This window comes from Typha angustifolia, chromosome 14 (assembly GCF_048772165.1).
Source record: "Typha angustifolia cultivar Huaian chromosome 14, ASM4877216v1, whole genome shotgun sequence".
Lineage (NCBI taxonomy): Eukaryota > Viridiplantae > Streptophyta > Magnoliopsida > Poales > Typhaceae > Typha > Typha angustifolia.
In genome coordinates, this window is record NC_133252.1 from 1,646,911 (window position 1) to 1,669,668 (window position 22,758).

A 22,758-nucleotide genomic window follows, 5' to 3' on the forward strand; every position below is an offset into this window, starting at 1 on the left:
AGGCCCCACTTCTCTCCAACCCATAGCTCGTGAAATAAATCGGGTGCGCTTGGAGTTACATGAGGGTACTCTGGTAATTTCGGACGATCTCAACTCGTACGAATAAAACCGCTCCACCCGCCTCCCTTCCCTTTGCTCTCTCGCCTTTGCTTCCTGCATCCAACCATCTTTGCTGAGGTACGTAGGAAAATAGCATAGAACAGGTACATTCAGGGGGCTTATTGTAAAAATATAGTTCGTTTTTTTCGCCTTTTTTTTTCAATTTGGTCCATGAGAATTGCATGTTTTTATAGTTTAGTTGTTATTTAGGTCCTTGTGGGTAATATGGAACAAGAAAGGGGAATCATGTGCAAAAGAGCGAATGGTCGGAGGAAGGCGGGGGACGATGACGACGAGGAGTACATTGTGGGAGAAGAGGATGTCGACGAATCCGAGAGCTCGGACGAGTCCTTGGTCTTCTCCTCAGATGAGGAGGAGATGGAGTTGGGAGACGAGGAGGAGGAGGAGGAAGAGATAGAGATTTCCAGATCGAATACTAGAAGGAAGTCCTCAGGTGGCAGAAAAAGGATCACGGAGGCGAGCGTTTTGTTTGACGAAGACGAGGAAAATGGCGTCTCGGCTCGATTTCGCCGCCGGAAAGGTAAGGTTTTGACATATGAGGAAGAAGACGAAGAGGAGGAGGATTATGAGGACGAGGATTTCGCGCCGGATGAGGAGGAGGAGGAAGGAAAAGAAGTCTCTTTGATTTCTCGTAGCAAGATATCCGGAAAGAAGCGGAAATCTAGGGTTTCAAATAAGAAGAAGAGGAGAATGAGCAGAGAGCAGGAGAAGGGTAGGAATATTAGGAGGAAGAGGATGAATTCAACAGCAGTTAAAAAGAGACGATCTTTGGATTCCGATACCTATAATTCCCAATACATGACACATGATGATGAGTTCATATCGAAGAATCCAACTGTGAAGGACAAGGGAAGGGCTAAGAGCAAGAAGGGGAGGAAAAGGAGGACGATCGGATCAGAATCATCAGATTCTGAATACGTGGTTTCAGAAGAAGAACTGAGAGATCTGGGAGTTAAAAGAGTCCTGAATCAGCCACAGTTGACGAGATTCTTTACCGGAAGGATGGGTGAAGAGAAGGGTAAGGGGAAAGAGGCAGATGATTCGGGTATGCAGGTTTGCGGAATCTGCTTGTCGGAGGAGCAGATAGGGACGGTGCAAGGGGTTCTGGATTGTTGCGCGCATTATTTCTGCTTCGCGTGCATCATGGCATGGTCGAAGGTAGAATCGAGGTGCCCAGTGTGCAAAAGGAGGTTTGCATCGATTACCAAGTCATTGAGGGCTGAGATAGGATTCAGGATGAAGAAGACAGTTGTCAAGGTGCAGAAGCGTGATCAGGTTAGCATTTTTTTTGTTTCTGTCGTAATTAAGCGTAATTTAAACAGCTTTGTTTTGCTATAGTTTGTTCCTTAACAAATTTGAGCTTTACTAGCTTCATTTAGTTTAGAAAATTTCTTATACAACAACATGTCATTTAACTTGACTTGTTTGTGAAGTACCTGCTCTTGTTGATATTGGCCCTATACAATCTGTTTAACCTAGCTATGAGGCAACAATCTTCAAATAGCATTGGTGATTGTTTGTGTGGACAGCTACGTTCTCCTTGGTGTGATTATCATGATATGCTTAAGTTATATATGGTGTTAAATATTCTGCCTTTGTTATGCTGTTTCAGACTACAATTGATAATTAAGAGAAAAGGTTAACCCATTTTGTCAAAACTAGATATCTAGCACAATCTAAGCTTTTAGATTAGTGTGAATAGTCGTGCCATAACATTTTAATTCGCTGGAGAAATTTACATCCAGATGCTTCACTTTCTTTGACAAGGTTGATTATTGTCATCCATGCAAAAATAAACCTTTTTCCCGTTTAAAAAATAATAATTATATCAGCTTTATTTTTAACTTCTGCCCACCATTTGGCGAGATGTAGCCATGAGTAGCAAGCAGGAAGGACGGTATTTCTTAATCCTTCCTGTGACCAGTCAGGAAATGGGCTCTTTTTGGATACGATTGCTTGTACTTGATATGGAACCAATAGCTGATGTTTTTCAGTGAAAATGATGTTAATTTTCTGGCTATCAAACAATATGGTAATCAACAGGAGATATTCCTCATCTTCTTTTTAACATGCTGTGATCTTGGTAATTATTAAACAGATAGATTCTCCTACCTTTTCTGGATCATATTTCAAGTATATTAGCTGTTCACTCATATCTTATAATTTGTTCTCACTGATGTGTGGTAACAGGTCTACCAACCATCCGAAGAAGAAATAAGGGGCATCCTAGATCCATATTGGAATGTTGTATGCATGGAATGCCAAACAAGTGAAGAAGATTATCTCATGTTACTTTGTGATATCTGTGATTCCCCTGCACATACATACTGTGTCGGCCTTGGGAGAGAAGTACCTGAAGGTAATTGGTATTGCCAATGTTGTAGATCCGCAGCAGAGGGATCATCTCAACTACAGGACAGAATGACTGATCAAGGAATTGGTAGCTTTGAAGCAAATAATCCAACAAATATACATGCTGTAACACCTTTCCAAAGATCAGTATCATATGAAGGTCAATCTTCTTTGCAAGAAATCGATCTAAATGTCTGCCCTAGAGATCATACAGAGGAGGATAATGGAGCTGCATCACTGCTTTCACGGGGTGGGGTGTCAACTCTTTCTGGAAGACGTGCAATACAACGACGCATACACATTTTTCTATCCAACAGTAGTAGGCCAAGGCAGATCTTTGCCAGAGATACTGTGTCATGTCATGGCATTCAGTCTGATGCTATTTTTCCAGAAGTTGAATGAAATCCTCAAACTTTACATGTTTCTAGGACATCAAACTCTGCAGAAGTATTTTGGACAACCAGTTGATCAACAGGCCTTTCATTCTATCTCATCTTAATCTGCCTCTGTGGATCAACGGAGAGGAATGCATCTTTTCCAACGCACAGATGGTGCCGAGGAATAAGTGCAGTCTGTGGTCAACCACTCTTTCTGGAATTTGTTGAGGCAGTTAGCATGAGGTATGCTTGTCTTATTAGTTCTATATGTCATGCTTTCAGCTTCTTACCGTTAAAATTCTCTTTTGCCATTTGATTTGTATAGAGCAATATATGCCACAATAGTGCAAAAGGACTTTTACCCCTGATACTATTAGAACCGACAGTAATGCAACCTAGCATTACTCTGGAGCCATGTAATGCGAGTTGTTGTTAGATAAAACCAATGGTCTTCTCATGCATCATCTGTGAACTTACGGTAGCAATTACTGTGTTATAATTTTGCATGGGATTTGCAGTGCACGAAAGTGAAATTAGATCAGTTAATATTTAAATTCATGCTAGGACTTTGTTTTCCTTCTATTTATTCCTCATTTCCTGTTTCTTGAAACTGATTTTTGCTGATATATTTCTGTAGTTTTCAAGCACGTCCAAGATGGCTACCCGTACTATTTAGCAGCGTCGTCCGGGATTGAGCATCGGAGGAGCATTTCTACCGTAGTTAAGCCACCCAGAAATGGTTCTTATTATTTGGAGGGCAAGAAACCAGCAAATCTGATAACAACTTGCTGCACAGTTCTTAAAGCCTTCATCATTATTGTCCATTGGCATTGTTTCTATTCTCTTAACATCATTGGTTTATATTTCCTGCAGTAAGATTACACATTTTTTTTAAGAAAAGGATCACGCCCTATTTCACTAGAAACTTAAAACAGCAATAAGAGCATACATGCCTTCATTTACATGGCATCATAATGAGCATTACTCATATGAGTTTCTTTTGTTCCCCAAAAGCTAGATATCTTCTTTTCTCAAGGGCTAATTTCCTTTCTAGGTAAATAAATATCTGACGACAGTGTGGGGTTCAAAGATATAATGGGTGAATTGTTCAGTTATTTACCCTCCAAAAGTAGTTAATTCAGTTAGTGCTTTCATTACAGGATTTGAAAGAGATGATTCAATGTAAAAGAAGGCAGATCTCCCTTGTGGCTACTTAATTCTCTTTTGGTGAAAATGAAATGGTCGATTCATTCAGCCCTTCTCTAAGACTATAGAAATAACACTAGTTGAGCATTTACACTAAAAAGAACTCTTACGTTTATAAAAATGTATGCATCTAATGTAGAAAATAAAACAGACTAGGTTCTAGAGAGCTCAATCATCAACACTTATATATTTAAGTTAAGATAAAATTACAGCCACTCTACAATTAAAATATATTATAAATAAAACTCTCTTTTTTACTGATATATATGGAGCAACACTCTAAGTGATCCTTGTATTGGCTCTGCGGCGCTGCGAAAAGACACTCATCAACTGCCCCAATCCAACAGGTAACTGCGCCGACGTCGCTTGTTTCCCCGCCTTAGTTTACTAACATCCGACCAAACCCCTGCCTATTCCCGACAAACTTCCATCTTTAATTAACTGACGAACAATTCCAACACAAAAGAACATAATACAAGACTCAACCCCGACCACCTTCGTTTCACCTTCCTAGATCGATCTCCTCCTCTCTTTAATTTCATATAGCATCTCAGTCCTCGTCCTCGTCCTCGTCATCGTTACAAGAAAGAGACAATTTTATTTCCTTCGCCCCGAAGACAATTGATTCTTTATTTCTGAAACGTTAAACTCTAAACGATGTGCACCGATGGAGTCCTTCTTCGAGAACTGGGTGGCGCAAGAAGAAGACCTCCTCGCCTCCCTCCTCGCCGTCCCCCGTGACCGCGTCGACCTCCACCTCCCACTCATCTCCCGCGCGCTCGAGCACTACCACTCCTACTACCTCGCCAAGTCCCGCCTCGCCGACCGCGACGTCTTCCTCGTGTTCTCCCCCTCGTGGCTCACCCCCTTCGAGCGCAATTTCATGTGGATCGCCGGCGTCAACCCCGCCCTCATCTTCCAGTTCGTCCCCGCCGACCTGTCGCCGGAGCAGCGGAGGGAGGTGGAGGAGCTCCGGCGAGAGGCGGAGGCGGTGGAGAGGGAGATGACGGCGGTGATGGCGAGGGTGCAGGAAAGCGTGGTGTCATTGTTGGCGCTCGAGATGTTGCACGGCGGGCTTAGGAACGGGGAGGCGAGGGCGGAGGCGGCGGCGGAGGTGGAGGATGCGTTGAGAGGAATCCTCGGAGAGGCGGATGGATTGAGAGTGCGAATAGTGGCCAGGATAGTGGAGATTTTAGAGAGTTATCAGGCCGTGGAGTTCCTTGCTAATGCGGCGAACTGCCATATCCGAATAAGGCGATGGGGAATAAGGCAAAATGGTTTGAGAGAAGGATAAAGTTATCGGGATCATTGGGTCGATAGGGAGCGCAGCGTGGGCTGCAGCAGTTCATGTTCGGAATATTTTGCCGACTTCCTTTCAAGTTTGAACCAAATCATTATATTTTCTCAAAATTAGAGAATTTCTTGTTTTACTCCCCCTATTTTCCTTTTATTTTATTTTTTTCCCGTTTGATCCCTGCTTCTTCCGATTAAAAATATCTAACAACGCCCATACTGTTACAGTAATATGGCGGACACACTTAGTTTACAGCAAATGGAGGGGTTAATTTGGATAAAAATGTAAGGATACTAGACATACAAAGACAAAGAGGTTTATATGCAAAACAAAACTTCTTTTAGTTTAAACTTTCTTTGATAAAATAACTCAGCTATCTTTTTTATTTCTAGGACGGTTGTCCAGGAAAAACGGTAAATTGTTACCCGAACGTTGTTTGAACTGTCCGTTAGATTTTAACTTAAGAGATGTTAATAATAAGCCTGAAATGCAAGGTGCTCAATGCAAATTTCCCTAGAGAGAGATTATGGGATTACTTTTGAATCTTCCGATAGCATTACCTAAAATTTCTCCAATAAATGACCGAAAAAGAGACGAGTTTGGAAGAAAAATTAAGAGATCAAATCGACAAAACTAGTTAGCAATCTAAAATTCAAGATTAAAATTATACACCAAATCCGAAGAACAAATACAATCCCCAACATTCCATCACTAAATTTTCCCGGAAATCTACCATCCATGAATGATCTCGGAGCACTTCCCCTTGATCCAACGAAACCCCTTCCTCAGCGACGCCTTCACCTTCCCCTCCACCGAGTACACCTTGTAGCTCGCCACCCTTCTCCGCCGCTGCATCTCCGGATCGCCGAAGCACCACGCCCCCGAAGACGACGCTGGCACCACCGCCCTTGGCGGCGCCGGCGGCGGACGGCTGGCGCTAAAGACGCTTCCTTTCACGACCTCGAGCCGCCGCTCTCCGCCGCCGTAGGCTGCGAACTCGCTTCCGTGCCCCCGGTCGAAATCGGCGTGGGAGCGGAAGTCGTCGCGGTAGGTGCGATCGAAGTCGGCCATTAGAGAGATGGGCGAGGAAGTGGTGATATTGGTGATAAGAAGTTCCTCTCTCTCTCTCTCTCTCTCTCTAATTTAAGTAGAGGGGGATTAATTTGGATGGATGAGAAAGGAAATATTCCAGAGAGAGGAAGGAGAGAGAGAGTTCCTTTCTTTGTTACTGGTTTTTGTGGGGATTAAATTATTTATTATTTAATTTTTATTTTGAGATGTTGTGGGATGTGAGTTGGCTAGTGAAATGACAATGTTGGCCACAAAAGATGTTTCAGAGTTTATTATTATTATTTAATTTTTTATTAACTCTGAAATTCGTTAGTGAGTAAAATTATAATTATCTTTATTGTATTTTATGTATAGAAAATGCCTCGTAATTTCAATGTATCATATACTATATATATATATATATTTTTTTTTTTTTTACTACTATATAAAAATATCATACTCATCCGGCGCAGTTAGGAAGACATGACAAAAGAACAAGACTTTTATTTTCTACTCCTAAAATATGATTTTAATTTATATAAAAATTGCTTTGTGCTGCTGGGTTTTGCTAAGTTGTTAAGCAATAATCTCACCTCCAAGTTGTGACGACTACTTTAATATTCGTACCAGTAGCAAAATTTAATTAAATCTCAGCTCGAGTTAAAAGCTCTACCATTAATGTCCAAATAAGTGAGGCCTTTTAAATTTAAACACCATTAAACGCAGATGACAAAATAACTTCAACTGTTTGACTTTCATCAGATAAATATAAATTCAGAGAAAAGTTAACTTTTGATTTAAAAAAAATAAAAAGTGAAGAAAAATACATAGAAAAATAGGCTTAAAAATATATATATATATATATTTTTTTAATTTGGATTTGAATCAAGTTGGTCAATTAATATTGGTCAGAAGAATTAATAAGAAATGTACCTTATACCATATGGCACATGTAAGACTTTATTATATGTTAGCAGCGTTACAGACTGCAAGTTTAATCAATATATACCAAGCAATCACAAGACTAATTTGAAAAGCCATCCTTCTCCAGGTAAATATTTTTTTAAAAAAACTAGAATTATATATATTGAATAAAAAAATATGAATTGCGAGAAGAAAATATAGGACATTTTTAATAAATTCCTTAGATAAAAAAGAAAAAGAAAATAAAATTTAGGGTTATTATGGGGAAGAACACAGACAATTGTGGTCAAGGAGGAACAGCTTGTGCCTTGTCTGATACCACTTTTGGTCGGTAAATTAAATAAAGAGATTCCAAATCATTGTATATAATCCAAGAGTATTAGCTGTCCCAAGAGGAAGTGATACATTACTCCTGTTCCCCAGTTTTGATAGTTGTCATGATAATTAGACAGTTAGTAGCAGTACAAGATGATATTAAGAAGATATTTATACTATATGATATGCCAGAAACCTCCATAAAAAGATTTTGGCCAGTCTAATCATATTGTGCCTAGATGGATAAATTACAAATTACTGTTTGTGATTATGCCTGATATTAAACTACCTCTTTAAATTTTATTTGTACAACTTTACTCTTCTATAGTCTAGACTAATATAAAAATAACTTAATAGAATAATCAAATTATTATAATACCTATTGATATTAATTTAAAGTATTATTTGGGCAACTATGGATCTTCCACTTATACTTTTAAGATGACTTAGATATTTCATTTCATGATTGTGTATTTGAAAAGAGTTATACAGTGATAGAGAGATGATAACTAATACTTGAGACTTATAATTGAGTAATTTGCATCAAAAACTCAATGCATTTGATTTTGTGGGTCAGACCCATATTACATTTTCCATGTATGTTTGGAAAATTATTAGACTACTAGATTATTTCTTCATGAATTAATAATCCATGTACTGGAAGCTAGAATATATCTATTTTTAAGTACAGCAGCAGTATGTAAAGAAATTAAAATTACCCCATTTCCAATTGTATGATGAAGAGAAATGCTCTGAAGTATTCTACTCAATTCTTTGTGCAAGAGCTGTGTTTAGATCTTCAATTTACCTTCTCACTGTAGATGCTATAAAATAGTACTGATAACTTGTATAGGTTGCTTATTTTCTTCAACCTTTTAGAAGTTTCTCTGTAGGTCCATAGTTTTGCTTCTCCCTCTTTGAATTATTGCAAGTATGATAAGCTGTATAATTTAGAGTTCAGACACCATAAACATGGAGGACAGCAATGGTCCTGGGTGTTCCTTACTAGTTATTGCATTTAAGTCTATGGCGATAAGTTGATGAAGATATTGGAAAAACAAAGGCTTATAATTCACCGGCCATATTGACAATTTAAATTATAAAAAATCTATCATCTCTTGACAGTGTTTATAAAGATTATCAAATCATTATTTTACTCGTAACTTTCTTCTAAAATAAAAGTAAAACATTGATCAACACCCATATATAATATTTGTTAAATATAAATTTTAAAACATAACTGGTGAAAGAAACATTTGTTGTTGTTATTGTTGCAACAGACTGCAATCTTATATACTTCTAATTGTTGTCACCAGAAAGCCCAATAAATTTGAATTATATCACCATCGTATACCTAACGTAAGCTATCTAAAAGGAGTTAGGAAGTGAGATTCTTCACTGATTCATTAATTTAAAGGTGGGTCTACATGTGTAACATGTCTTCCTTTTACGCGGTTTGAAACCTGAACAAGTTTTGTTCCCACTGCCACAAATACTATACTTCTAAGGTCTTCTTATATACATATATAAACTTAAGAAGTACAAAGAAAGTCCTCTTAATTATTCATCAATCAGTAAGCATAGAAAAAGGAAAGCATCTCGCAAGTGATTACATTTGTTCTTTTATTTATTTAGTTTTTAAACGTGAATGCTCGACACCCGTGTGTATATTTGTTTTTCTTTACCAGAACTACACTTGAAGCTTTGTTTTACTCGTAAATTTCCAAGAGTTTTGCATCAATTTGCTGCTAATTGAAGTGGCTTTGGATGAAAGTTTATTAATTTATTCAAAATTGAAAGTAACCCTTGGGTCTATTAATGTTGAAAACTTATATATTGCTTTTAATTGCAGATATTTTAGCCCTAACCTGAAAAATTATAGAAGAATTATTAGTAGGCATCCAACCATTCATGTTAGATCATAGATTGCAATCTTAGACCTCAATGTAAGATAAATAAACTCTAATAAAATAAAAAAATAATTATATTTAAATCTTTTGAATAATTACTCTACTTTTACATATCTCTTTTTTCTTGTGACATAGAAATCTTCTAAACTATAAAAAATAATTTAAATACTATTTTCATTAGATTTATGTGTCAGAGAGAAAGTTCAGAGAAAATATATGAATAATAATAGTAATTTAAAGGTTAAGCTTGAGATAGAATCAACGATAATATGGTCATTTCCTTAGCTTCAAATGGATGCTTCTTGTAAAGTTCTCTAGAGGGCATATCATAGAAACTACACATGAAGTCCCTACCGCGTCATTAGCAAACCGTGTCCACTCTCTCTCTCTCTTCATCGATCTCCTTAATTACATATCTATCTATATATAAAGCCTTCATCTATCCCATTCTTCTCATCAATCATCTCCCTCTATTCCTCCTATCCTTCTCCCCTACTACTACAACTTCTCTTTCTCTGTCTCTCTTATCACTGCAATAACTTATATACACTCGAATTAATGGCGAAGAGTAGGAAATCGTCGACGTTTGCCGGCCGCGCATGGCGGCTACTACGCTTAGCGTTGCTATGGGGAAGAAAGGGCGGAGTGTTCAAAAGAGACCTACTTTTCGATCTCCGCGTCTCCTCGGCCGCTCTCCTCAAGAGATTACTAAAGCCCGGCGGAGCTGGTGACCGTCGCATGGATAGAGTCCATTACGGCGAACGCGAATTCTCCTTCGAGGAGACGCCTGCGTTTCGATTCAAGACGCCGTCGATGAGGCTGCCGCGCATTCCCTGCATCACCCCCGCGGAGGACTTCTATTTCGACGACGACGACGACGACGATGTTAGCTTCTTTAAACGCGAAGAAGATCATCTCGACAATAGAGAAGAAGAAGAAGAAGAAGAAGAAGAAGAAGAAGAAGAAGAAGATGGAATCGACGTGAGGGCGGAGGAATTCATCGCGAGGTTTTACGAGCAGATTCAATACAATGAGATGCTTCAAAGAAGTGCGGATTAGATAAATTTGGTCTTTTGGTTTATTCTCTATTTTTTTTTCGTTCTGTTTTATACGTCATATATTTGTAATGACGAGGTTATAGTTTCTAAATTCGGAATTCGGATCCGAATTCCGAATGGAATGGATGCGGGTTGGTTTGAGTCAGTAGATCCAATAGCCATGTTCTTAAAGTTTGACCTCACTCCCAACCTGCCACCCTGGCACCCGATCACATCAGCAGCTGGCAATTAGTCTATCCCAGTGGACCCCGATATATAACTTTCCAATCAACGCTCGCCACGCGCAGGAGCAGGAAACTGCCTGCTCCAAGGCAGCCCCTAACCTCATGTCATGGGACGAAGTTATTAAACCTCCTCATATAGCTTTGTGTGCGGACTTTTGGTTCACTTTTTGACCCCTTTGCTTTATAATTCAAATTCAGATCTCAAACTCTCTTTAAATCCGATCACTCTCTATTTCATCTGAACTATATATATATAATAAACTATATTAAAATACATTAAATTTATTTTCTATCGATGATTATCTAATATTTTTTCCACCAAATCATCAGTGACTGATTGTACAATCTGGGGAGTGGGAGTGGGAGTGGGGGGAATAGGGAATACCAACCATGCATTATTCCTTCTTTACCGCATAATGAGGTATATGCGTGTCTCTGACAAACGATCCCCCGATAGGACAGTTCGGACTTCGGATTTTGAAACGAATCTTCGTCGACAGAAAGAGCCGTTAGTTCGTCGTCTTCCACTTTTCCCCTCCGCTCCCCCGAATATTACTTTTAAACCAAATTCGGTTTTTCAAAAACACCCTCTCTTTTTTTTTTTTAGTTAATCTTTTTCTTACTAAATATTTTGTTTGATTAATTATGGGTTGGACAACTTTTTCTAATCCATCTAACGCTTAAGCTCATAGTCGAAAATTATTCGGATCTACTAATAGAATAAAATATTTTTGAGTAAAAGAATACTCTTCGTTTGACACCTTTTTGTTAGTTGTACTTAGTTGAGGGTTTTGTTTGAATAAAGCGTAGAAAAAAGTTGGATTTAAAATGTGAATAAATATTTGTGAAAATATGGGGTGTGAAATATTAGTTTCTCTTCAACTTATATCAGCTATACTAATTTATTGTTCCTCTCTCTCTCTCTCTCTCTCTCTCCATTAATGACACACTGACATTAGCTCGGAGAAACCTAATGTAAGCCATTAATGGTGGATCACCTGGGGAGGCATGAAGGCTCCCTCCATTCCACGAGGTATGCCTCTCGATTTGCTTGGTTTCTGGGAGGGGTTTTTTTTTTGCAGTAAGGGTTTTGGAGAATATGGCCGATGGTCGATCATTCGGTAGCTACTGGGTGCGTGCTCGTTTGCTTTGCTCCTGTTTTTTTTTTCCGCTTCTATGAAGAGATAAGAATAAAAAAATTAGGTTTTTTGTAATATACTTCAAGTATTATCTGGTAGTCAGTGTAGTTTTTATTCTGTAGTTATAACATTTCGTTGCTAAATTTTTTGTGGAAGATGGAATCTTGTGTATATATTTTAGATCCTAAGATATGATTGTTTTCTGGTCATTCTAGGGTCAAATTAACTGTTTTGGTGAATCTCAAGCGGATTAGTATACTTTGTTCACAAATGGGGAAGAGATTGTGATGCAGTTGACAAGAAGGTTGGATCTGTGCACCGAACAAGTAAGAATGGGAGCAGAGAAGGGAAGCTCGAAGAGTGGTGGAATCTTTCATCTGTTTGATTGGAATAGGAAGTCACGGAAGAAATTGTTCTCAAACGGAACCGTTTCACCTGGTAAATCTTCTTTTTTTTTCTTTTTTTTTGGCTACACCATCGCCTCTTATAATGCAAAATGATATCTTTTTCATCACAAGAGCTTCTCTTTTTATCTCTTTTAATTGTCTTCAGAGGGCACAAAGCAAGGAAAGAAATGTGAAGATAGTTTGCCAACTTCTAGGCTCCGAATGGTGGGTAATTTAGCTAGTGTTACTTAAAAGTATCTTAGTAGTGTTTCTTGTTAATTACTGATGAGAATATATGCACTGCTTATGCTTATACTACTAAGATTGATGAGGAGGAGATTGTTGGAGTATCAAGCATTAAGGGAATTAGCGACTATAGTTGTGCTTCATCGGTAACTGATGAAGAAGGAAATGGGAGTAAAGTGCCAGGGGTGGTAGCCAGGCTTATGGGCTTAGACTCCATGCCCACATTAAGTGGTTTAGAACCCTATGCCACACCTGTTCTAGACATGGGGTATCTTTGCGACAATAATGGCATTAAGGGAAGTCCTGAATTTCGCATGAACAGCCAGTTTAATCGTGTGCGACATAGAACTGATGGTTTTACTATGAAGCCAGTTGAGTTGAGGTCTCAAAAGATGCCAAGCAGCCCTATAGAGAGGTTTCAGATAGAGGCATTACCTCCAAGGTTTGCTAAATCACGTGTAACACATCATAAATTGTTTTCACCAATAAAAAACCCTGGTTTTACCTCGAAGAAAAATGCAGCTCAAATAATGGAAGCAGCAGCAAAGATTCTTGAGCCAAGACGTCAATCTAGTAGTAAGGGCAAAGCTTCTTCATCTGTGTCCTGCTCAATTCCTACAAAGGATTGTGATCCAAAAGAGAAGTCCTGCGAGAGGCTGCTACAGTTGAGCAGAAGACCAACTGAGTCAACTGATATCAGGTTGTCTAGAGGACTACAGCTGAATAAGACTTGGAATAGTGCAGCGGATATTGTTATAAGTAGGGTTTCACCATATTCTCATGAAAGTAGTGCAGGCAGCACAAAAAGTAAGGGAAAATCCATCTCTTTGGCAATCCAAGCAAAGGTAAATGTCCAAAGAAGAGAAAGCTTAAGCTCATCCTGTAGGAATACAGGAGTCCAGAAAGATAATGATGAATGTAAATTGAACCAGCCTTTTAGGAGCCAACCCAACAGTCAAAAGAATAAGCAACAAAGAAAGACGTCGCTAAGCAGTGCTTCCAGTGTCCTCAGACAAAATAACCAGAAACAGAATTGCCCATTAAGCAGAGGAAAGTTAGCTTCAAGCAAGTCCTTTAGTCAGCAAGGAAGAAAAGTGATGTCTGGAGATGCATCTTCTGGAAAGCAGAGGAGCATAAATAAACTTTCTGCAAATTCTAGAGTTAGTCACAGGAAAGATGTTGTTGAGATCTCTGACGACGTGTCATTATCTAGTACTAAGGACTTTCCCCAAAAGAAAAGGTTGATAGACAGGAGCTTCAGCAATGAGAAGAATGCCTTTGTGGACGATAAGTTTGTGAACAGACACGAACTAGATAATCAACTTAATGTTGTGACAAACGAGCATACAACATGGAACAAGAATAACAAAGATGCTACGGATGTTGTATCATTTACATTCACCTCGCCATTGACTGAACAGTCAGGTCGAACACAGTCATCCTCTGATGTGGTCGAGAAACTGAACCTGAATAGAAGCAAAAACTATTACCATTTTGATGCTCAGAGTGAAAAGAACTCCATTGATATGAAAGGTAAAAGATCAGCATCAATTGGATTGAATGTTATTACTGGTGATGCTTTGAGCCATCTTTTAGAACAGAAGTTGCTGGAAGTAACATCTAAGGTTGAGCCATCCCATAATTTCATCAAGGTTAGTAGCTTTACCTGTTCAACTGTTAAAGAACCACAATCTTCTATCTTTGTTTGTGGAGATGCTGGAAGTGGGAAATCTAAAGGTAGATCTTGTAAAGAAAAATCTGGTGGTGCCTCTTGCCTTTCTTCGAAGAACAGCCAGGTGCTTGGAATGAGGAACAACTTACACGTATGTTGTTCTTTCCTATTACTTCTTTAACATCTACATTATTCTATGCTGTTGTAATACTATTATACTTTCTGTTTTTTCGTAAAGGTCAATGTAGGGTAAGAAACTTATTGTCCCGGTTTAGAAAATTTTAAAATATGAAGCAGAGCCACCATGCATGGGCAAGTGGGAGACTGTGGATTTGCCTTGATAGTTTACAATGAGAAAATATGGTAGGGATGGTATTATAAACAAACATTGTACATACGCTATTGGGAAAGAAAAATGATTTGTTTTCGAGCAAACAAAAAACCCAATTATAGTAATACTCTTTTCTTGTCCTATTATATGATATAAGGTTCCTTTTGTTGAATCATAGACAATCTATAACTATGAATAGTGTCTTATCAAAGAGATGAAAACCCAAGCATTTAGACATAATATGAGGCAAACTGAATTGATGATGGCAAACTGCTCCAAAAAAACTCTCAGGTAGAAGAAGATGGAGAATGTAGTGGTAGCAGTAACTCACAAAAGGAAATGGACCACCAACACCGGAGTCCGCTATCTACACTTGATTTATCTTTTTCTACTGGAAGTTGCCACTCACCTGAGAGTTCGGGGAGTACTGATGGTAAACCATGATGTACAAAAATATATATAATATTTCAGTATGGTTATTGCTACTTCTCACAAAAAATTACCTTCTTGCTAGGGAGCAAGATGTATTCGTCATCCCTCCAAGTTCCTGACATTGTTGGCTGTACTTACTTGACCAAAACATCGGCAACTGAATCTGAAGTGATTTTATCAAATTTGGCCTCCTTTGCTTTCACTGGGAATTCAAATGTGCTCAATATTAGTGACATGTGCCAGTCCAAAAGAAGCATGCCAGAAGAACTGGAGTACATCAGAGATATATTATCTGCCACTGATAAACTAAGCTCATGCATCATAAATCAAGCGAGTACCACTTTGGATCCTCTACTCTTTGACAGATTACAAATCAACAGAAACAGAAATAAACATGAAAATGAACTCGCTGACTGCTATAATAGGAGGTTGTTGTTTGATTGTGTTAAAGAATGCCTCGATTTGAAATGTTGCATTTATTTCCAGGCAGGATACAAATCATGGGCCAAAGGAATGATGATGATCACAGGAAAGGATCTAGCAATGGAATTCTGGGATGTGATCACAGGGTGGAAGAGCATGGGAGAGTGGATGGTAGATGATCTTGTGGACAATGAAATGAGCACTCAATTGGGGACATGGCTGGATTTTCGGATAGAAGCATTTGAGACAGGTGTGGATACCGCAGAGGAGGTATTGAGCTCTTTAATTGATGAAATGCTTGGTGATATCTGCACCAGAGTTTAACAATCCTCCCTACTGTTTGTCGAATAGTTGATACTCCATATTTGCTGCCACAGTATCAGTTTTGTTGGCCATGTCTATCAATTGTACATACAAATACTACCTGAAATTATGTAGAATGCTCGACTTCCAGTTCTTTATAGATGAAAACAGCAGAAAGCATCTCAAATTTCTTCTTGTATTCTTTCTAGAAATGTAGAAGCATTCTTTGCTCTCTCCCTTCTACAATATATCAGTTTAAGAGGAAACCAACTACTTGAAGAATATGGCTATTAACTACTCTGACATCTGTAATTTGAGTTCAAAGGTATACATTTGAGTCAACCTTGACATATATAATTACTCCATAGATGCCCTTTTTAATCAATCCATAAGAAAGTTTATGATGCATGCCAATTTCTTACTGTAATGATATATATACACCGAAAAGAAAAAAAATAAAAAATGAAACCTATTCTTTTTTCAAGATGTTTTTCTCCAAGGGAGAAGTCCATATGCAACAAATTTCATCAACGATCGACAAAAACTAAGATGAATATATTTAACAAACTCCACTATTCGGCAAACACGAATACATTACATAAAGCTACTGCGTAGTTTTATGGGTGGAGGGATGCAGAAAAAAGTCTCCTTTGCCAGAAGAAAAATAATTGAAATCTTTGGAAGTCGTGCAAAAAGGTCAGCATCATATCATAGTGCCCCAACGTGCAACTCTCTTTCCACTCACTTCACCCCCATGCACGACATTTTCTTCCCCATAATACCCTCAACATTGGGAGTTCTAGATTCGCTTCGCTGGAATTCTTTTTTCTTTTTCTTCTTTTCCTTTGGGAAGATGATGGTAAATTAGTGGTTTCTATATTCATTTCAAATACTTCAGGGGTTAGCTTGTAGGTTACTGTTTTGAGTCAATTAAGAGTGGTTTAGCCTGATTTTAATTTAATCTTATAAAATTAAATAATTTAAGACACTTAATTCTATAGTGAGATCTAAAAACACTAAATTACTTCTACAAAAAAAGTATGATTTAATTTGACTCGAGCATTTGCACAACTATTATTTGATGGAAATTTTTATCTGTTACAACATGATCTAACAATCTTTTTTAACTACCATAAGATAAATCATGGACACATCATCGAGAAGCAAAGGAAGCTGTTTGAGGCCAAGCAGCTGATCTTGGAATTCTACTCCCGTAAAAGTAAAAGAGCGAGAAGGTTGACTTAGATAATATAGAAGAGAATAAACTATTTAATATGTATATATTTATTGCAACCTAACACGTGGAAGCCGATGAAGCATGGTCGAATAAAAGTCTCCCAGCAACCCACTTGCAGGATATTACGGAGATAAATAAAATAATTATCACGCCATCCTCGAGAGACGGCGATTACGGCGTTACGGCGTCCCCTTTTTCTAATTTATTATGGAGATAAATGAACTAATTATCACCCAGACGGCGATTACGGCGTTACGCCCGTCCCCTTATTTAATTTCTCGATATAAATTATTATATTTCTCTTTTGCAGTGACGTTTCCTTTTCTTTTTGTCTTTAATGCAGCATTTCTTTTCTCTTTCGGCCCGCTGTTGTCACTACCACTAGACATTTCACGTTGCGTTTTCGTGCTTCAAAACATTTCACTGTCGACCTCGAATTGACGTTTTTTTTTAATATATTTTGCTATTAATTTTGAACGGGCTCTTTTGCAAACAAAGCTATTTTCCCAGGTATATTATTTCTCTTCACGTAATTTTCTTTCTTTAAACTTAATATTTTTTAACCAAAAAAAAAATTAATGAAGGTTCTCACTAGTAGAACTTAAGTAAAAGAATTAAGATGGAATATATTGGATAGCATTTTCAAATTATTATAATTTCAAAAGCGTATCATGCTGTCACGTTAATCCCCTATCAATAAAGAAAGTTATCTTAAACGGGGACGTAAAAATTAAGACTAATGGCACCTGACATAAATATTAGCAAAGAGAGGGGCTTATTTGCTATGTGACAGTTATCTCATCTCCTTGTTGTGTCCTTAAATACCACTCCCTCCGCTCGGCTTCGTCTTCCTCGTCTTCCCTCCCTTCTCCTGTCTCTTATAAAAGGCATGGAGCTCGAAAACCCTATTAATGGCGGAGAAGGCGGAGATGGTGGAGAAGGCCACTCAGAGCTCGAAAACCAAAGTAATGGCGACGACATCGACAGCTCGTGCTCCACCCCTTACGTCTCCGCCCCCTCCAGTCCCGGCCGCGGCGGGGCAGGCAACATTGCGGCGGCCGGAGGATACTTCTTCAGCGCTCCGGCTAGCCCAATGCACTTCATCCTCTCTTCCCCACCCTACTCCGCTGCCGCAATCTCGACCTCGTTCTCCTCCGCCGGAGACATTGAGTTCGAGTTCTCGGCGAGATACCCCTCCTCCGGCGGCAGCGCCGCCGGATCAATGGTCTCCGCCGACGAGATCTTCTTCAACGGTCAGATCAGACCGATGAAGCTCTCCTCCCACCTCCAACGTCCCCAATCCCTCGCTCCTCTCTTAGATCTCGATCCAGAGGAGGAGGAAGACGAGGAACCCGCCATGAGAGGCCGCGATCTGAGGCTAAGAAGCGGATCCATCCACCGGAGGACCAGATCCATGTCTCCGCTTCGAAACCCTCGCTGCCAGTGGCGAGAGGACGAGGAAGATGAGCCCCCGGCGAAGGGTCTAGACACGGAACCGGATCCGAAGCAACCCGATACGGCGACCGCCTCCTCCTCTGCGTCATCGTCGCGCTCCTCCTCGGGGCGAAACTCGAAGAGATGGATCTTTCTCAAGGATCTCCTCTACCGCAGCAAGAGCGAAGGTAGAGAGAGAAGCATCACAAAGGATAAGTTCTGGTACTCCATTTCCTTCTCTCCCTCCTCCAAAGACAAGCCCAAACCCTCATCTCAGACTCCGAAGCAAAGGAGCAAGAGGACGACCTCCTCCTCCTCGTCGACGGCGCCGGCGAAGCGGCCATCGGCTCATGAGCGGCTCTACACGACGAACCGAGCTCAGGCGGAAGAGATGCGGCGGAGGACGTTCCTGCCGTACCGGCAAGGTCTCCTCGGCTGTCTAGGTTTCAGCTCCAAAAGCTACGGCGCCTTCAATGGGTTCGCCAAAACCCTGAATCCCGTCTCCTCCAGGTAAAAGCAACTCCCTCCTCCCACGCTCCTCCACAACTACTATCGAATCGTAGAAACCGCTCCATTACGTGAGATTTGTATAGATTTAAGTCCCACTTCCGATCTCTGTTTTACTTTCAGAGATTGAGGAAAAGTGTAGTTTCTTTTTGTGAAGAAATGCAAGAATAATTTGCTTGTTGTATTATTATTATTATTATTATTATAAAATTTTTGCATATCAGTACCTCTAAATAAAATAAAAACCCCTTATTAATCTCCCCATACCGCGTTGTTGAGTTGTTAATTAATCGTACCATCTGGGTGTTACGGAAATAATTAATTATTGAGCTGCACATGTGAAAGCGACTACACGGGCACGTGCCGTGTCGGAAGTTTGTCTCATTACAAGGTCATAATTAATTCATCCCTCCTTTTTATTTGGGCTTAGTTTAAGAGGCCAAATAATTATTTAATTATTTTGCTCAACATATCTCTAGGTCAAACCTCATATCTTTTGGGTCTCCTCTAAGCTATACCCTATTATTATTATTATAGTTCCAATTCCCAACCATACCAGCGCGTATCTCGATGCACTTTGTTCCTAGATTTCCCAAAATGTCCATCTTGATTGATGTTGGTACTCTCTCTCATTTATTATTCGAATATTGATTGTTAGGTCTTGATGTCTTCTAGCATGAAGCTTAATAAGCTATTTCACCCACTAATCCACTTGTTTTCATTAACAACAATACAGTAATCCATTCTATACCCACTACCTAAACAAAATAATAATTATTACTATTATGACTATTAAATAAGGTTTGATGATAAAAATTATTTTTACTTTGTATCACTATGTGCTTCTGAATTTTATAAAGAAAAACCTTATTATTATGATAAATATAAATCTAAATTTTTTCTAAATGATTCTCAATCAACCAAAACTATGTTACAAATTGTGTTTTAATTTTGCTCTGTATATATTATCCTATACTTAGCTATCACTTACCAGATCACTGCATGATGATTGCACTAAATCTAACGCCCAACTCGCAATCAAACACAGCAAAATAGACTCTTGTAAGCATACTTCCAACCAGTCCCTATAGGGCATTAAATAGATTCCCTTCATAAACTAATTTGATTTCTTCTTCCCCTCTCCTCTAAGTACAAATTACTACGAGTGAGGACATGCAATCATAAATGGCTTTGACCCACCTTAAATAGTGACAATTAGTGAAGCATCGCCTTCTCAAAAACATATACTAGTCGATAATCAAGTGCAAGAGGTTCACTTCTAGTTCTAGTGAAAGAGACGTAGCAAAGAGAAGAGGGTAGCCCAAGAGGTCCCATGGCTTCTTTCTTTAGCTTGTAATAGAACTCTTGATGCCCAACTCAAATTTATAGTTTATATAACTTTACTGATTTGATACTCGTTAGGGTCTAGTTATAAAATTCTTTAAAAAAAACGGAGCATAAAGGACAATTAATCGAAGAAATATTAAGAAAATTTACATAGTTAATACAAGCAATGTGCCAAAAAAAAAAGTTCATGTAAATTATTAACTTAGCATCAATTTAGAAGGTCTAAGTTTAATCATCCGTATAAATTATTAGAAGGAACAATGATTGCTCTAGTTTTTTTTTATATGATGTTTAAGTTGAAGTAGGGCCTAGACCATCTAAATAGATAATTGGATACGTGACAACACATTAATTAAGCACTATAGCTAAGACTGCATAAATGTGCAAGCATTAGTGACGAGGGACCTATCTATTCTTCAATCATTATTATCTTTAAAATACAGCTTGATGTGTTGTCACGAATTTGATGGTCGGACTCATAAATGAGAATTGTTGTTATTAGTAATGTTAGATTGGAGATGAGTCGCATGGGGTCTATCAAATGTTTGTTTGGTTTGTGCCCCAGGAACGACAATTTAGGTCATTTGAGCTGACTCGAAGTGATTGGATTGGACCCACTTCTGGTGCAATGTTCGTGTCATCTACCAAATTGTTCGTACGTAGTGTAATTGACACAATTATTTTACAAGGTTGAAATATAAATCATTTTTAACAAATGTGAATTTAGTCTTATTCAATCTAAATACTTTCTAAGATCAAGTGTGATAATAATAATAATAATAATATTATTATTATTAATATTAGAGTGACGACCACCATGATATCACTTGACACAAGAGGTATAGCTATCATTTAGTCTTTGTTTAAAAAAATAATTTAGAAAAATTGGTGAACAAATGGTGGGCATTAAATTGTCATTGGGAAATTAGATTTAATTGCATCATGCTTTCATGGGCCGACTTAGGCTTGAAATAAATAGTTTTGGGCCGAATGTAATATAAATAATTGTAGATTGGGCTGGATAAACCATTGTATGGAATAGTGGAAACCCATCTTTGCTTACATATTCTTCTAATCTCAAAGGTAAACTAACTGTTGTTAAATTTAGTTTCCACTCCACTTCTTAATCTTATTATTTGACCACCTTCCAAGATAATGCTAATTCCAAATGATTCCTGTACCACTTCTCACATGATAGATGCGGGAGATATTCTATTCTTACATTGTAAGGTAAAATTTCTTTCAAGTCTTTTAGCCCAGGGATTCTGCAAAAGAGGCTGTACATCCTGCATAGTTCATGTGCACGCATTCTACATAGCAGCCTCTTTTAAGTGCCTATTTTTTTGAAATATATGCATTGACGCATAGCATTGAACTAGTAATCTCTCTCATAGTAAAGCATAATTCTTAATTATATCTGCTAATCTTAGTCATTAAGTTGATTGGACAAGTATATAGTCTATATTAATTAAAAATCTATATAATTTTTAATTGGTAAGCTGTAGTCAAGTTTATGAATTCTATAGCTTTCACATTTCTAGCTATCAATATGTTAAAAAAAATTTGTAGTCATTAATTAATAGTTTACTATTATTGAGAATAATTCGTAGTTATTAGTTAACATATCATGCTTTGTTTTGTAATTCCATCACGCAATTTGTATTCATTAAACACTTTTATTATTTTATATTTTTACTTTTGTACTTAAGAAAGATTTTAAATTAATTAATATTTTAAAATTATTGAACGCACTAAAAAAAATATAAAAAAAAATGATAGGAAAATCAGAGAAAGTGTGGAGTGAGGAACGAGATCGAAATTAAAACGGAGATACTGTGGGAACTTTTAAGAACATATACCTAAGATCCTAGGGCCCTTAATTATTTTGAAAGCACTTTTTAGGGCACTCAAACTTACACGTACTTTTGGCCGTATTATTTAGCACCAATAGACTAAGCGGCACATTTCCTAAAGCACATGAAATGGGACCTTATGCTATTGCATCTAATAATGAATTCTTGTCATCCATCTTTCTTTCTTTAGCTCACATGCTATCTCTCTCTCTCTCTCTCTCTGTTTTTCTTTTATATCTACCCCTCATTAGGACACGTAACTAAGAACAAACTTTAAGCCACATAGTCCAATCATTTTTTAAAGGGAAAAGAGAAAATATGTTAATTATCTTTTAACAAGTACAAAAAGGTTCACTAATTTCGGAGGCCAAAATATGTACAAACAAGTTCTGATAAGTTTTAGACTCAAGTGCAACCGTAACTCGTATAATGAATGATGGAGGCCACTCAGTACTTAATGAGATTTGCCTCTCATTAAATAGGAGAAAGTAGCGAAGTGAATTTCTTCGACAATGATAATGATCGTCTAAGATAGTTAGTGGATTATGATTGATTATGTTAACGGGGAGCAGCGAATCGGCTTCAATAAGGAGGGGGAGGTAGGTTCTGTGACGGATT

At 38.2% G+C, this 22,758-nt stretch overlaps 6 protein-coding genes across 8 annotated transcripts; 5 read left to right on the forward strand and 1 right to left on the reverse strand.

Moving 5' to 3' along the window:
* The first annotated feature begins 51 nt into the window (after positions 1 to 51).
* Positions 52 to 3,953, forward strand: LOC140775545 (uncharacterized). 2 transcript variants are annotated; one of them, XM_073118901.1, is made up of 4 exons: positions 52 to 177; positions 310 to 1,395; positions 2,311 to 3,092; positions 3,487 to 3,953. In XM_073118901.1, the coding sequence occupies exons 2-3, from the start codon at positions 325 to 327 to the stop codon at positions 2,872 to 2,874; spliced, it is 1,635 nt and encodes a 544-aa protein (XP_072975002.1). In that variant the 5' UTR covers positions 52 to 177; positions 310 to 324; the 3' UTR covers positions 2,875 to 3,092; positions 3,487 to 3,953. The 2 variants fall into 2 exon arrangements, with proteins under 2 accessions (XP_072975002.1, XP_072975003.1); XM_073118902.1 differs by having other exon boundaries at positions 149 to 203.
* Positions 3,954 to 4,297: 344 nt separating this feature from the next.
* On the forward strand, positions 4,298 to 6,080 carry LOC140775547 (protein DOG1-like 4). The gene has a single exon (XM_073118907.1). The coding sequence runs from the start codon at positions 4,723 to 4,725 to the stop codon at positions 5,347 to 5,349; it is 627 nt and encodes a 208-aa protein (XP_072975008.1). The 5' UTR covers positions 4,298 to 4,722; the 3' UTR covers positions 5,350 to 6,080.
* Positions 6,079 to 6,420, reverse strand: LOC140775634 (uncharacterized). Its single transcript, XM_073119014.1, has one exon. The coding sequence runs from the start codon at positions 6,418 to 6,420 to the stop codon at positions 6,079 to 6,081; it is 342 nt and encodes a 113-aa protein (XP_072975115.1).
* Positions 6,421 to 9,992: 3,572 nt separating this feature from the next.
* LOC140776795 (uncharacterized) lies at positions 9,993 to 10,795 on the forward strand. Its single transcript, XM_073120651.1, has one exon. The coding sequence runs from the start codon at positions 10,107 to 10,109 to the stop codon at positions 10,605 to 10,607; it is 501 nt and encodes a 166-aa protein (XP_072976752.1). The 5' UTR covers positions 9,993 to 10,106; the 3' UTR covers positions 10,608 to 10,795.
* Positions 10,796 to 11,679: 884 nt separating this feature from the next.
* Positions 11,680 to 16,014, forward strand: LOC140776793 (uncharacterized). 2 transcript variants are annotated; one of them, XM_073120649.1, is made up of 6 exons: positions 11,680 to 11,962; positions 12,185 to 12,407; positions 12,522 to 12,580; positions 12,679 to 14,424; positions 14,896 to 15,037; positions 15,119 to 16,014. In XM_073120649.1, exons 2-6 carry the CDS (start codon positions 12,257 to 12,259, stop codon positions 15,781 to 15,783), a joined length of 2,763 nt encoding a protein of 920 aa, XP_072976750.1. In that variant the 5' UTR covers positions 11,680 to 11,962; positions 12,185 to 12,256; the 3' UTR covers positions 15,784 to 16,014. The 2 variants fall into 2 exon arrangements, with proteins under 2 accessions (XP_072976750.1, XP_072976751.1); XM_073120650.1 differs by having other exon boundaries at positions 11,680 to 11,863.
* Positions 16,015 to 17,810: 1,796 nt separating this feature from the next.
* On the forward strand, positions 17,811 to 19,127 carry LOC140776013 (uncharacterized). The gene has a single exon (XM_073119549.1). The coding sequence runs from the start codon at positions 17,889 to 17,891 to the stop codon at positions 18,945 to 18,947; it is 1,059 nt and encodes a 352-aa protein (XP_072975650.1). The 5' UTR covers positions 17,811 to 17,888; the 3' UTR covers positions 18,948 to 19,127.
* Positions 19,128 to 22,758: the final 3,631 nt, after the last annotated feature.